Below are 14366 nucleotides of genomic sequence, written 5' to 3' on the forward strand. Positions count from 1 at the left end.
ACCCTTTCATCAGTCATTGCTCAAGATTGGGTCTGGCCACTGAGGTCATCAAGCCTTAACCGCTGTTAAGAGAAAAGGAGGATACTAACAGAGGAATACAGCAATACAGGAGATTTTCAGTGGAAATCGAAATGCAAAGATTGCAAATGCCGCCGCGGTGACAGTATACATGAAGTGACATATCAGTTGGTATGAAATGCTTTACCGTCAGGTTTATAGGGTTCAAAAGAATTAGGAAAAGACAGGTCACTGCTAGCATGGTGCGCAGCAACACACACAGGGAAAGCTACGAGGCGTTCGTGAGCGCAAACCATGCTGGACGCTCTGCTAGGACAATTTGTACAGCTGCCTTTTGGGAAGCCCGTGTCCAAACCAAATGAAAACTCTGAGCCGGCTCCGCAGTCACACATTACAGCATGCTGTCGCCCACAGGCAGTCTCAGGCACTGCTTTCTTTGACAGGTATTTAGTGTTCGCTCCCAAGGAATGCATTCGCAAAACACAGGACGCTCATTGACAAGTGTCCTCTCACGGCACGTTCAATGAGCACGTTTCCATAGTGTGAAAAGAAAACTGCAATCTTAAAAATGTAAAAAAAGTACTGCTAAATTTTATGGTGTTTGGTAAACGAGAAGTTTATGGTGGACAAAATTTCAATTTGAGATGTGATAGACTGGTATTGTACCATTACATAAAAGATGGGGGGGGGGGAATTTTGCTCTAATCAGAGAAATAGCATATGCTGGAGATGAGATTGATATCATCTGTACTATTATGAGATTGCTTGCCAGTGCTGTCATAAATGATAGCAAAAAAAAAAAACATAATGAAAAGCAGACCAATTCTTATCATGCTTCTGGAGCCGTTATAGACCTAGACTGCTGCTCTCGACTAGGGTTCTGCCATTGTGTGCAGGTCATTCTAGTTTTTCAGGGGTTTGTTACAACACAGCCTGTTTTCCTCACTGTTAATGAAGCCGTGACCCCCTTCGTGTAACGTGTTATTGTCAGACGAGAAGAGGGAAGGGGAAATAAATCCCAAACTGTGAACGAAGGCGCGCTAGCGAGCGACGACGGCATTGACAAATGACCGCTCAACTCCCACTGCTCGTAGATCGGTGCACCCCTTCAGAAAGTGCTCTTCAGGGACATTTCAGAGGAGCAGCCTCAGAGGCTGCATTTTACACACCTTATACGTGACAAGTTGTGTGTGAGGGACAGCAAATGATTGTGGGTCACACATGGTCCTGTCAGGAACCTTTACAACCTTGAGACGACGATGTAGTGGCAGTATACAATACTTTCATTCAAGAGGAACGAAAGCACTGCCAAAGAAGCCTGTCAGTCAAAACCCACAAAAGCAACATTTTGAGGTCTTCTTGCTACCTTCTCCCCTCCCCCCCAAAAACGAGCGTCGTAACTGCCTTCTCTCTCAGCCAGCTGTTCATGGCCTTTGATGTGATCGGTCGGTAGCAGACCATGGTTTGCCAGCTGTCAACTCTCGAAGTGAACACTCAGAAAAACACCTGGAATGGCCGCGACTATAACAAAAAATGGGATCCCAATTAAGCTTTGAACAAGTTACTGTGCCAAACGTATCATTTTGGCAACAACAAAGACAATTTAGTGGTTCCACCATCCATAACAGACACGTTCAAATGACAAATGTTGCTTAGGCAACACAGGAGTCAAACATACCGACAAAACGTTAATCGACATCGGACTCACCTTTTCCGGACAACTAAGACTTCTGCTCATTTTTAGGTTTTGTTTAGATGCGGATATTTGCATTACTACAGACACTATACTGTATATACTACCTTAAAGCAAACAGCATATGAATCCTTATAGTAGTGACTGTTTTCTATACATGTGCATCATATTTCTCGCTCGTCCCCTTCTTTTTTCCATGTGTAGCATGTATGGACTGGTGAAATGATATGTGAATACCATGACCCGGGTAAATAAGTGTGTTATAACCACACAATGTTATAATACAATGGACAACAATGGATCGATGACATGACTTCAGCTGAAAAACAATGACAATTACCCAACGTAAGTCAACCCTAAGCACCTTCGCTAGCTCATAACAGTGAACTAATGAGAACCAGTGAGAAATGATATTTTTTGGAACCGTTTTCCCGAGTGAGACTACAAGACAAATATTTAACGTTGTGGAGTTTAACCCTTCAGGTAGAACAAACAGCATGCTGTATTTTGACAGAAAAGAGATTGAAAAAAAAGTGTCAGTTTTTTCCTTGCTGAAAAATTATTAAAGTTTAATGACTCATGCACATACATGTTTTCAAAATGGTGTTTTAATTAAAGGAGTTAAATATGCCTTTTTTTTTTCTTTTCAAAATAGGTCGCGTCAAGCCTCAATTCCAACATGAACCTCAAAATTTTAGATCTCCTGGTTGATCCACAGGTGATCATTTGGCCATCAGGCAATTTTCTATATTACCAAGGGGTATGGGGTGTAAAAACCCAACTCCCTCCCACTTTTCGATCAAAATCAGGGTCTTTTCTTCCGCCTCAAACATCACCTTCTCCGCATTGTGGGAACACAGACACACAGCGCACGTCCTTTGACGACAGTGCCAAAACCGAGAAACAAACAGTTTGTACATAAATCTGACGATTTCAAGCCGAAGTCAGCAGTCAGCTATAGAGTGCTTACGGTCGATGTTAGCTCGGTGGTGAGCACTAGGGATGCTAGGGCGCTCAGAAACCACAGAATGCCCTGTAAAAACCAGAAGTGGCTGCATGGAACAAGACCAAGCTTCCTCATCGGCATTCCACTGATGATGCTACTTCTTGCGCCTCTGCTTGATAAGGAAGAGGTTCTCGTCGGTGGGATACAGGTTTTCCGGCTTCCTGTCCCTCCCTCTTGGCCTTCGCTGCCTGCCCTTCAGCCCTTTGTCGGCATGGTTAAATAAGCCCGGGGTGCCTTTGCCCTTGTGAGCTGACATGGGGGTCCCTGTCCTCTTCTTGGGGCCCCGTGGGAAGTCCTCGGGGTCACGCGGTGCAGCCGGCTGCTGGGCCGCCCACCCTCTCCGCTGCTTCTTCTGCTGCCGGCGCTCCTTGCGCTTCTGCTGCCACGGCTTAGACAGCAGGTGGTGCCGCTTCCCGGCCTTCTTCTCCTGACCTGCCTCCTTCTGCTCACTCTTACCCTGGGTAGATGCCTTCTTGTCCTTGTGTTGTTTCCTCACCAATCCTTTGGTGAGTTTCCTCTTCTTCCTCGGTTGGTCCTCTTCTTCCCCGCCCACAGTCAAAGTCTGGTCGGGTTGGCTTTGTACCAATAATCCAGTTTCCTGCAAGTCTGGAAACACACCGATGGTAAATTACTATACAGGGGCTGAGAGGAAGTAAGACCTCTAGATTTGTCTTATGCCAAATATTGAATAAAAATAATTTTTATATTTGCGAACACTTCAAATTTCCAGACTTGCTCCTATATCCCAGTGAGGGACTTGGTCTCTAACATTATCATCTTCACATTCTTGAAGAACACCACAGTCTTTGAAAGAATGTTAGATATCAATAAAACCTTATCAATGTTACATATAAAGCATATTATTTTGGTGATGTAATAATACTGAAGTTGTGCGCTCTACAATAACCTCATTTTCAGTTTGAAAAGCACAATGAAATGAATAAATACATTTCTCGATACAGGCGGAACCTAAGTTTACAAGTAAAAAGTTCAACATGGAAAACATTACGCTAATTGTGGCTGTGAGCTGGTCATGGTTAATGCTGGTCACAGTCAATCATAATAAGCAGTTATGGGAGCATTTTGGTTTCCCAAAAAGTCACACCAACACTGTGAGAAAGGAGTTGATAAGACCAAGACTCTTGACTCTGTTATACAGAACTCAGACATTCTGCTGGAAGCATATCCCACATGCTAACTCAACTGAGATGGCATCACCTGAGTGAACATAAGTGGAGAAAGGCAGAAGCAACCTTGGCAAGTTAGTTTCCCCGTGATATTTAAGGCGCTTTTGTCAGGAAATTCATGCCGGTGTAAAAAAAAAAAAAATTCAAAATAAACATAATTACAGCTCTAAGGTCTTTACCACTACAGAAATGTAACCATAATAATCAGAAGAGAACACAAGATTTAATTCATCATGACTTATGATGTGGTGAATTTTTTACTTTATAATATGCAAATAAGCGTCTCATGCTTTGTTATTCAGACATTTCGACAGACTGATTGCCTTTGGTTTACAACCGTTTGTAATTGTGTTTGTGGTATCAAAAACAAAGTCTGTTTTCCCTGTCGCACCGAAACTGCACAGAACCATGAACCCAAAATTGAGGTTGGTACCGAACCGTGAATTTTGTATACCGTTACACCCCTAATAAATATGAATGAGATCATTATTTCAGGGTATGATGGTTTGCCAATAGCAGTCTATCAACATACTACAAATCATACTCATCCCTGGCTTGGGACTGTTAGCACGTTCCAGGCGGTTACCATGACGCACCTTGCACCTTCTTTGCCATTCGCTTGTTACGACAACAGATATCTTTCTCCGTGTCGTAGTAGTAGATGCAGGGGGCCGTGGGGTAGGTTCCATTAAACATTCTCCGCTCCTTGCATTCCTGCCAGAAACAAAATGTTAACAGAAACACAGCCAAGAACTGACGTGTGGAAAAACGATGTCATCTGGAGGAGCTGCACAGGAAACCAGCAGGTAGGCCTGATAGGGCTTCGTACTGGAGTGACACTCACGAAGCCGAAATGGCCTTTGCGGGAGCAGTTGTAACAGTATGCTGGGCTCCGAGGGGGAGCTTCTCTGTCTGGCTTTACTGGAGGGCCTGTCTTCGTCTGGGGAAGGAAGCGGGTGGCCAATGTTAGTATACGGGGGGCTCAACCAATCTGACTGAGGTCATGTGATGTCTGATATGATAATCATTGTTGCATAAAATGTTTTGAGCATCTTAAAATGTTCTTCCTATCCACCAGAAATTGTAAGAACTTGCGTGATTTCCCCCTCATTTTAGAGCAACCGCCTATTCCTAAATGCATAGCCCCAAAACCCAACAAAAGAAACCCATGTTTGATAAGTAAACCGAAAAAGAAAGAGAGAAAAAAAAGAATTTCTCAAAATGTGTCCCTACAGTGAGGGCAAAACGCCACAGATGCACAAAGAGACGGAGCGCGAGGAAACCCTGAGGCATCATCTTTAAATCCACTTCAGCTCACAGTGATGGACTGCAGCCAGGGTCTGGCAAACAGTCCTTGTGTACAAGGAGATTTGAGGGCTGGTTTGCACGTGTTACTGGGCCCAGGAGACACGCCTCCCAATCACACCGCTTAGACAAATTCCCAAAAATGATGCATGAGAAAACATAGCGGAAAGCTCATAAATCAGGCCTTGACCTCAGGAGTCTGAGTACAGAGAACGGGAATGAGCTGTAAACAAACACGTTCCAAAACTTAGAATTTTATACAAACATGTCAGCCTTCTAATACATATAATCAACCACAACCGAAACTGATGTGCGTATAACCAGACTGGCAAGAGTGTTAACAGGAGTTGGGAGACTCTGACCTCGCAGGTGTCAAACCTCATTGCCGCAGACACAATCTGACAGGTAGCTTTCATTGTGCCTCATGATTATATCTATCCCTTCTAGCACTTGCACTTTCGCTCAGTGGGAAAAAAAGACCATCTCGCTATGGCGTGGGATTACACGGCAGGTCACACGCATCTTAAAGAGGGACCCCGCGACAGCGTCCACAGGGCAGGGCAGTCCCCTGGAAGCAGCGGAAGCACCGTGCTGCGTAAGAGGAGGAAAGCGCTTGTCTGGGATGCTGCACCTTCAGGGAGGAGAGAAACTGGTGCTGTCGCCGCGGAGATGGAATACAGTCAGCTACCACACACAGACACACTGAACACCCCAAAACTCAGATCCCCACTCATACACATGAACACCCCCCCCCTCCCCCGACCACCAGCGGAGTCCACAATCCCCACAGCTGGCTGATTCCCCCTGAAAGAGGCCTGAGATTTCTGAAAAACTTCAATTAAAAGCACAAATGGAACCAAATGACGGTATTATAACAGATAAACACAGACACAAAAAAAATCTCCAATCTTCCAACCACCTTGTTCTATTTTTGGGATCCATCTTTTTTTAATCTTGATGTATTTGTAGGATGGCAGACGGGAAGCGGGGGGGGGGGGGGGGGGGGGGCTGCCTAAATAGGCCAAGAGGCTTGGGAGGGGGCTCTGACAAGCTGATAAAACCTTTCAGATTTCATGACCGTTTCCTCGTCTTTTGTCATTCAAATTCGGATGGAAAACCGTCGGCTCAGAGGAGTGAAAGCAGTGTGGCCACAAATACCTTGTAATGCGACCTCATCCGGCCGAGGGGGCCAGGAGAGCCTGCTCCCGCGCTGATAACACCATGCAGAGCGTGCAGGGAGGGGGGCCTGTGTCTGTGTGAGCATGTACAGGATCCCCGTCTCTCTCACACGCGCACACGCACAGACACACACCCCTTCCGGACGAGCGAATCATCACCACAGGCAAACGAGGCAGAGGTGAAGGGGAAAAAAAAAAGCTGAATTTCGGATTTCACGCATTTGTCCGACAACCGCAAACTGTGAAACACTGCAGTTTGCCATCAAAGGACAGATTTAAATACTGCTGAACGGACATAAGTCGACGGTGCTCCCGTTAAACGCCAGCGAACAGGACTGCCTGTGTCCAGATCCAGCACGGTATGCTGGAGCCATCTGGTCAAGCTGGTGGCTTTGTCACACAGGTGACCCCATATCTGCCCCCCCCCCCCAGTTACAGCACCTCCTACCCACCCTACGCCCTCCCTCCCCATACCACACAATCCCTTAAAAATGGCTTCAAAGTCAACGCTATGCAAAGAAAAAGACCATCACTAACCTACTTAATGGTTGACATTACTTACAATGTCATTTTCTTTGCAAAGGTCTGGAATGGTCTATTGACACAGTCTTGTAGCAGCAAGCATACAGATCGGGGAAGATGGAAAAGCAACAAGATTAATGAAGGATTAGAGCAAAGTGGGAAACAAATCTAGGAAATGTCGTCGCAACAGGAATGTTTATTCTCAGCACTAAGCGTAATCCAAGATAAACTAAATGAATTTCACATTAAAACGGCAATTTACATTGTCAAACTCCTAGTATTCTATAATAGATTTATAGCATAGTGATTTGACTGGATTTTAAACAAATCAATTCAGTGGCCTTGCATGTTTCTTGCCAAAGTAGAGATAAACACTTCATTTTTTCTTTTATCATACTGGCAAGAAAAAGCTTGATACATGCATTTGCTACATTTTTACGAGATGGAAGGAAAATACATTAGCGAGGCAAAAGAAAGTGCATTTAAACTGAATGAGGCCCCTCTTTTCAGGAAACAAGAGAGCAAATATTTAGCTTGTAGGTACCAGTTACAGGAAGCATGCTGGTACCTCACCAAACCCAGCAGCCCACAGGAGATGAAAAGCAATGTTCTGGGTGTAAGCAGGCAGGACGACTCCTGAGCTGAGCCTGGGCCGTCAGCTAAACGCACTCCAAAATGGAAATGCATTAGAATGCGAGGTGAGGAGGAGGGCAGCGGGTGCTGCGTGGCCATGTTCACAAGCATGCGATCTAAGGACACGTTAGCGCGCAGAGCCCTAAGTCAACGTATATGAAGAGTCCGAATGAAGTCCAGTTCTCCAAAATCTACTGCAAAAGTACAAGTGAGGGTTTTAGCTGAACACTCACGGCTGCCGAGTTCTGTAACCTCTGAGCTACAGAGCTTACAAAAAATCTCACCCATCAATCACAATAGGAAATTCATTTTTATAGTAATTCAGGGTTTGTTGAATACACAGCAGCTAAAATGAATTGACTGTAATTCAATGTATTAATAATATGCTTTTGTATGCCATGGCTGTCTTGCTATGAAATCATTAAAGCTGTCAGTTTGCTAATTCACAAATAACAATATGGGAATATCAGTGCCTCAGCTGCAGATTGCAGCAAACAACAAAAGGACAAAGAGGAATCGGCTCTGCGCTGGGAAGCGAACGTCTGCGGCGTGGGATGTTCACCACAAGGGGGAGTGCCAGCCCAACCCAGCGGGTGAGAGAACGTGACGGATGAGAGCCTGGCGGAGAGCAGAGCGGGCCCACACACAGGCAGAGGACCGTGCGACAGACACGCATTGTTCAGTTTTAACGCAACACACACTCGGGGGGGTAGGGGGGTGTATTCAGCCCTGCTCTGCTCAGAGATCAGCAGAGCGAGAGAGAGAAGCGAAGAGGTCAGCAGAGCCCCCTCTCAGAAAACAGCGTCTGCTCTTGGTGGAGTGCTGCTCTCCAGTCAGTGTCCATTGGGGGAGAGGTCTTACGGTCTTACCCAGCTTGGAGGCCTCCTCAGGGCCGGGATTTAGGGGTGCGTGCATCTTATGTCTTGTATATTAATAATACAAATAAATTATTTTTTATTTGTGTATTGCCTTGAGTTTGGGCGACTTTTCCTGAGTATTCCAGATTTACAAAAACATAATAAAATTAAATACAACAAGGCCAATGACTACGGTGATCATCCACTTTGGCCAGGAACTTGACCAACAAACCTACACTGGGAAAAAAAAAAAAATCACAAACTAATTAAAGCTTCAAGCACAGAACTCATGCAAATATTTTTTCCCCTACATAAAAATACAATAATGTAAATATAATCATTTAAATAATGGAAATTTGAAGAGCGTCTACTTCTGTTTTCCGAAATAATTACATTTTGTCTGAATATTTTTAGAAATATTTAATTCGGTTTTTTCATAGGATTAAAACTTACTTTATATGAATTTAAGGTCTAATTCGATTTAATAAATCACATACTAATTATATCTAAATTTAACTTCAAATTCAAAATTTAAATACTCAAAATAAATAATGGCAAAGAGTGCTTGTGAGGGGCTATTTTACTACCCATGCTGACATTTTAATCATTTCAATGTTTTATTTTATTTTGGTTTAGGTGCATTTTATTTCTAATTTAGTTCTGATCTATTATTAACCATTTGTTAATACTAAATACTGAAATAGGAAGCAATGGGTTTATGGATTATTTTTTTGAATTTTGAGACTAATTTAGTTTCAGTTTTTGTTATAGTATTTTTTATATATAACAGCACGTCTTTCATTGAAAACCATGGATGTTTCTCATATTTGGATTGATTCATTTAATCAAAATACCACACAAAAATCAAACTCAGTGAAACGTACATTTACAAAACTTGTTCATTCACGCAATTGAAATTAATATAAATCGTTACAAAGTCTGACATTACGTTGCACCAGTCAGAGATTCGGTGACAATGCCCAGGTACTGTGGTCAAAATGAACGTTTCATTAACCCTCTGGAGTCTGAAGCCTCTCAGCCACTGTCAGGGAATTCTGACATGCCGCGACATCTTAAAAATATTTCACCTATCTAAAAACCGTTTATTTAACAGCGAGGTGGTTTCCTGATCCAGCAAAAAAGATTAGGAAAGCGGCTGCACCTCACGGAAGAGGTACGAGACGACAGGGTAGTACACTGCTATCCTTCAGTACAAACCCAAATTCAACAAAACACACAACCTGATCGAACCAAGTGTTGAGTGGAGTGGAACAGCACAAAAAAAGAATGGAATTGGCTGGGGATGATCAAAGTACACAGTCAAACCACCAAAAATCAACCCACGTCCCTTCAAATGAATAGCTTACAACTGAGACAGGTCTATCCACACCAACCTCATGCTCAGAGAAGCCTGCAAACCACTAGGTGGCACTGTGACCCTTAAGCAGTCAAAATAAGGCAAGGAACAGTGCTGCATTCAGATGAAATCTTTAACCAAATGTGTTTCCAAAACTTTGAAAGTCAGGCCAACTGTATTTTACCAAAAGGACATAAGAGCAAACAACACAATCTTATGCAGCATAGTCTCGGTCGTCACTGTGTGATGACAGGAAAACTGCAGTGGTCTTCAGTGACTACAGAAAACCTACATTTGCTGTAGAAAATCTGGTAAGAAAAATGCTGACAGATATGGGATTGCCTGGGTTTTGTGTGTAGCTAGAAAGTTTAAATGTAACAATATAACCACTCCATCGGCGACTCCTTCATCGGATTAACCAGGACTTACTGGTAAACCACACTGATATTCACATAAATCATTCACAAGTAAGGAGTTTAAAAGAAAATCAAATGAAATATGGGATAGAAAAAAGTTCAGATAGAATCATCCCACAAAAAAAGGCTTTAAAATACAGGAGGACGCCAATTTGCAATTAATTATTGCCTGTTATAGGGTCCGGTTGTGTTTGAATTAAAGAGTCAGACTTCAGCGTATGTGTTACGAGAGAGAGAAGACAGGGCATTAGTAGAGGCCTGGATTCCTGAACAGAGCCCTGAACCTCAAGGCTTCAGTAAAATTACTAGCTTGACATAAATAACCCAAAGGGAAAACCGGAAAAAAGTCACTGCAAACGAAAGTGTTACACAGAACTGAACGAAAGTATGGTAACTAGCGCAGACAGACCGGGAGTGTCACAAATACACAGGGAGACTATTTGAGTTAAATATCGTTTGCATAAAAAGGATGTGAGTAATAAGGGTTTTCACTGAACTGAAACACCTTCTGCTCACAATTACGGTGTCTGACTGCCAAGACTGAACTCGAATCAGCTTCCAGAGCAACCTCACACCTGGGGGGGACCCGGTTAATGGGGACGGGTGACACTCCAGCCAGATGTTTCAGGCAGGTCTGTATAACCAATGCTGGCAAATGGCGAAACACACCAACACCAGAGTGATTTAAAAGGCAGAGATCGCAATCCACATCACTGGGGCATTGCTCAAACAAACATGCAGACTCACAAACACACCCATGTCTGGCAAGCTGAACCTTCTCTGAGACCTGACTGCCAATCACCACTCACATCTTAGTGCCCATAAAGAACAGTAAGCCTAAAGGGCACTGACAGGCTGGTGTTCACCACTGTTGCTGGGAGACTGAGTGGTTGGGCAGTGACATCTGCCAATGGACAGCCAGAATAAGTAGCCTCTGAAGACCCAAACCTGACCCAATTTAAACAGACCTCTTACATGTCCTGCACAACTAAATGGTCCAAGTGACCATGCACCGTCCATACATGGGGGGGGGGGGGATGTCCCTACATTGACTCAGGACTAGATGTTACACCTCAGCCCAGGTACTAAATAGCCTACTGGGCAGAAGAGAGGTGCTTTGGGAGGCAGGTTTTACCCATAAAGACTCCCATGTCAGTCCAGAACAAGAGGCCTCTGCACCCAGTGAGGTCACCAGCGCCCCCTATGCATGGTGACGACCCAGCTTTGTTTTCTGACGGGCTCCCTAATTAAACTGCAAACGGCGAAGCGTTGCACCGACGCTTCCGGCGCCGATCCGTTTCGTGCTCTATCACCTCTGTTAATTGACAAACAGCCTGCTGCTCCCCTCTTAGATGGCAGGTCTACATTTCACCCATAGGAAGGGGGGGGGGGAAATATGCCAGTTAGTCCTGCAGATGTTAACCCCCCACCCCTCACAGGAGCTTCCCCACGTAACCGTCACACGCTGCCACGCCTCCATTCCGGCGGGCCACCCCCGCGGGACGCAAACCGCTTGCTGCTGTTTATAATTACCCACAATGCAAACTGCGGGGCGCTAACGGCTCCTTGCGTGCTCTGAAGGACTCTGGGGGGTGGGGTATAGACAAGAAGAAGCAACAAACCAGCCCAGAACCCTCAAACAATGAAGCTGGAACAGCTAGTGACACGACCTGCCTTACTATACCCTCGGAAGTGCAAATGGTCATGGAATCATTTCTGCGCCACTGTATATGCGACCCACCGCGTCTCCCGAACGGCGAATCTTCCCACTTACCGTGAGGTGATACTGCCTCCAGATCTCTGGACACTCCTAAGAAAAGTTGAAGAATAGAAAGGAAACCAAAATCAACAATACTGTCCAAGGGGGTGGAAGGTTCAACGATTAGAGTTTTGAGCCTCTGTGATTAGAACTGGCTCTCTATTGACGGACCGGTCCAGCAGACGGGCAGACACTTCCTGAAGTGTGTGCCAACACAGGACGAGCCAAAATGAATGATCGCAATAAATAAAAGCGAAGGTGAATGTGATGTAAAGTAACAGAAAGAAAAGAGGAGGAGGAGAACATAAGGGTCCTTGTCGGAACCCACCCATCCTGCTTTAACGGGACCTTTTTAAATGTGATCAGATAGCAGGGGGCCTAAAGCACCAGAGAGTGAATCCTAATCTGAGCCAACACATCAAGTGTACTTAAAGTGGGTCCTGCCCGGTACTAGCTAGGTATGTCCTACCTGGTACTAGTTAGGTGTACCTACCACATTGGGTCCTACCTTTACTACCTAGGGGTTGTAATGGTACAAAAAATAAATTAAATTAAATTTTTTTTTAATTTAATTACGGTTCGGTACATACCTTTAAGTCATGGTTCGGTACATACCTTTAAGTCATGGTTCAGTTACAGTGGAAGTAAAAGAAAATAAATAAATAGCTTCTTTTTTTCTTTATTAACAAAGTGGGTCCTGCCCGGTACTAGCTAGGTGTACCTAACAAAGGCGGTCCTACCCGGTACTAGCTAGGCGTACCTAACAAAGGGGGTCCTACCCGGTACTAGCTAGGCGTACCTAACAAAGGGGGTCCTACCCAGTACTAGCTAGGCGTACCTAACAAAGTGGGTCCTACCCGGTACTAGCTAGGCGTACCTAACAAAGTGGGTCCTACCCGGTACTAGCTAGGCGTACCTAACAAAGTGGGTCCTACCCGGTACTAGCTAGGCGTACCTAACAAAGTGGGTCCTACCCGGTACTAGCTAGGCGTACTCAATAAAACGGTTACTGGGTGTCTTATCAGGGAGGGGTGTTTTACCACCTGCAGACAGACATTACTGCAATAAACATTCATGTGCAGAGGTACCTCACAGTCTTAATACACCCCCAGAATTACAGGTGGTGGGGTGGGGAAGCACAGGTGAGGGAGAAAAAGAAGAACTGTTGGGGGTTTAGGTGGGAGCTAACCAACTGCAGCTTTTCAAAATGTTAAGAATGAACATACTATATGATCGCCATAAAGAAAAGCACAGGTGAATGTGATAGAGTAAAGCCAACAGAAAGAAAGGAGAGGAAGAGAACAAATGGTCCTTGTCGGAACCCACCGGTCACATTATATGACACAAATTAGACTAAATAAAATAATTAGTGTGAGGTCAGTTTTTGTGCTTGTGCAGGGATTTTGACAAATATCTGCTCTGGGGGGGCTGTCAAAAAATTTGAATACCACTGATCTATATCATCTCTATTTTATCTAATCAAAATAAAGACCACTTTTAAATAAAGCATAAAGTAAATCAATCCCAATAAACAACAGCAAAGTCACAGCAGCCTTTACTCTCCCCCATAATTACCACTCCTAGCAAAGGTAGTGATAACGTCAAGCAGACATTTGCGCCGAAATCTGCGCCCGCATGTTATAAATCTACATGTCAGGCCTGTGTGAAGTCTGTTGTTTTGGCAGAATTAATGCAAATTCAGATACAACTCAAAAACGGATCTCACTGACTAGGTCCTAAGTTTTGCATGTGGCAAAAAAGGAAGAAAAAAAAGCTTAAATAAACAAGATAATCCATGCAGAAAATAATGCACAATCAACACATTAAACAAACAAAAAACTTGTAAGAAGAATGTGTGGGAAAACATTTTGTTTTAAAAGCTTACAAATATTCTCCATATTTCACAGATAATATCTGCATTCGAAGGGAGCAGATGAATATTGATGCTTGTTTTAATTTCAATAGCACAGGTCTCATCGTGTCCATTTTAAGCACCCCTTAACTAATCCCCTGCATATTTTGTTTTACCGTGTGCGTAACTTCACCGGTATTTAAATTGCCATCGTATGTTATTGCTAAGGCCAACATTAATATATTAAAATGATTCTACAGCTGCACCGCTACAAAAAAAATATACACACACACACACACACACACACACACTTTAAATGGCGGTTTAGAAATGTGTTTTATGGTGTTTGTTGCATCATATTAATACACAGATACTGTACTGGCAGTTTAGCATGGTGGAGAAGAATATAAAGCGTTTGTCTGGATTTCAGCTTTATGACTTTTTTGAGCTTCTATAATAACATAAATTTCGGCAAAGGTTGAAGTAAACCTGATGTGTTCGTTTACAGCCAAAAACACGAGCAGTAATGCAAATTTAGTTAGCCATTCTGCTAGCCAAACAAATGACATTAATGACAAGGGGC

At 43.9% G+C, this 14366-nt stretch overlaps 1 protein-coding gene across 3 annotated transcripts in view; it reads right to left on the reverse strand.

Moving 5' to 3' along the window:
- Window positions 1–2303: 2303 nt before the first annotated feature.
- The window catches only part of zcchc7 (zinc finger, CCHC domain containing 7), a 33609-nt gene continuing 21546 nt past the window's right edge, over window positions 2304–14366 (reverse strand). For all 3 annotated transcript variants that reach the window (XM_048996010.1, XM_048996011.1, XM_048996009.1), the window contains exons 6-9: window positions 11947–11982; window positions 4749–4844; window positions 4501–4618; window positions 2304–3323 (exon numbers count right to left, since the gene is read on the reverse strand). In XM_048996010.1, the coding sequence (XP_048851967.1) occupies window positions 2812–3323; window positions 4501–4618; window positions 4749–4844; window positions 11947–11982 (762 nt within the window). In that variant the 3' untranslated portion in view covers window positions 2304–2811. The remainder of the gene's footprint in view (window positions 3324–4500; window positions 4619–4748; window positions 4845–11946; window positions 11983–14366) is intronic.

Source organism: Brienomyrus brachyistius, chromosome 25 (genome assembly GCF_023856365.1).
Source record: "Brienomyrus brachyistius isolate T26 chromosome 25, BBRACH_0.4, whole genome shotgun sequence".
In the NCBI taxonomy this organism is placed as follows: domain Eukaryota; kingdom Metazoa; phylum Chordata; class Actinopteri; order Osteoglossiformes; family Mormyridae; genus Brienomyrus; species Brienomyrus brachyistius.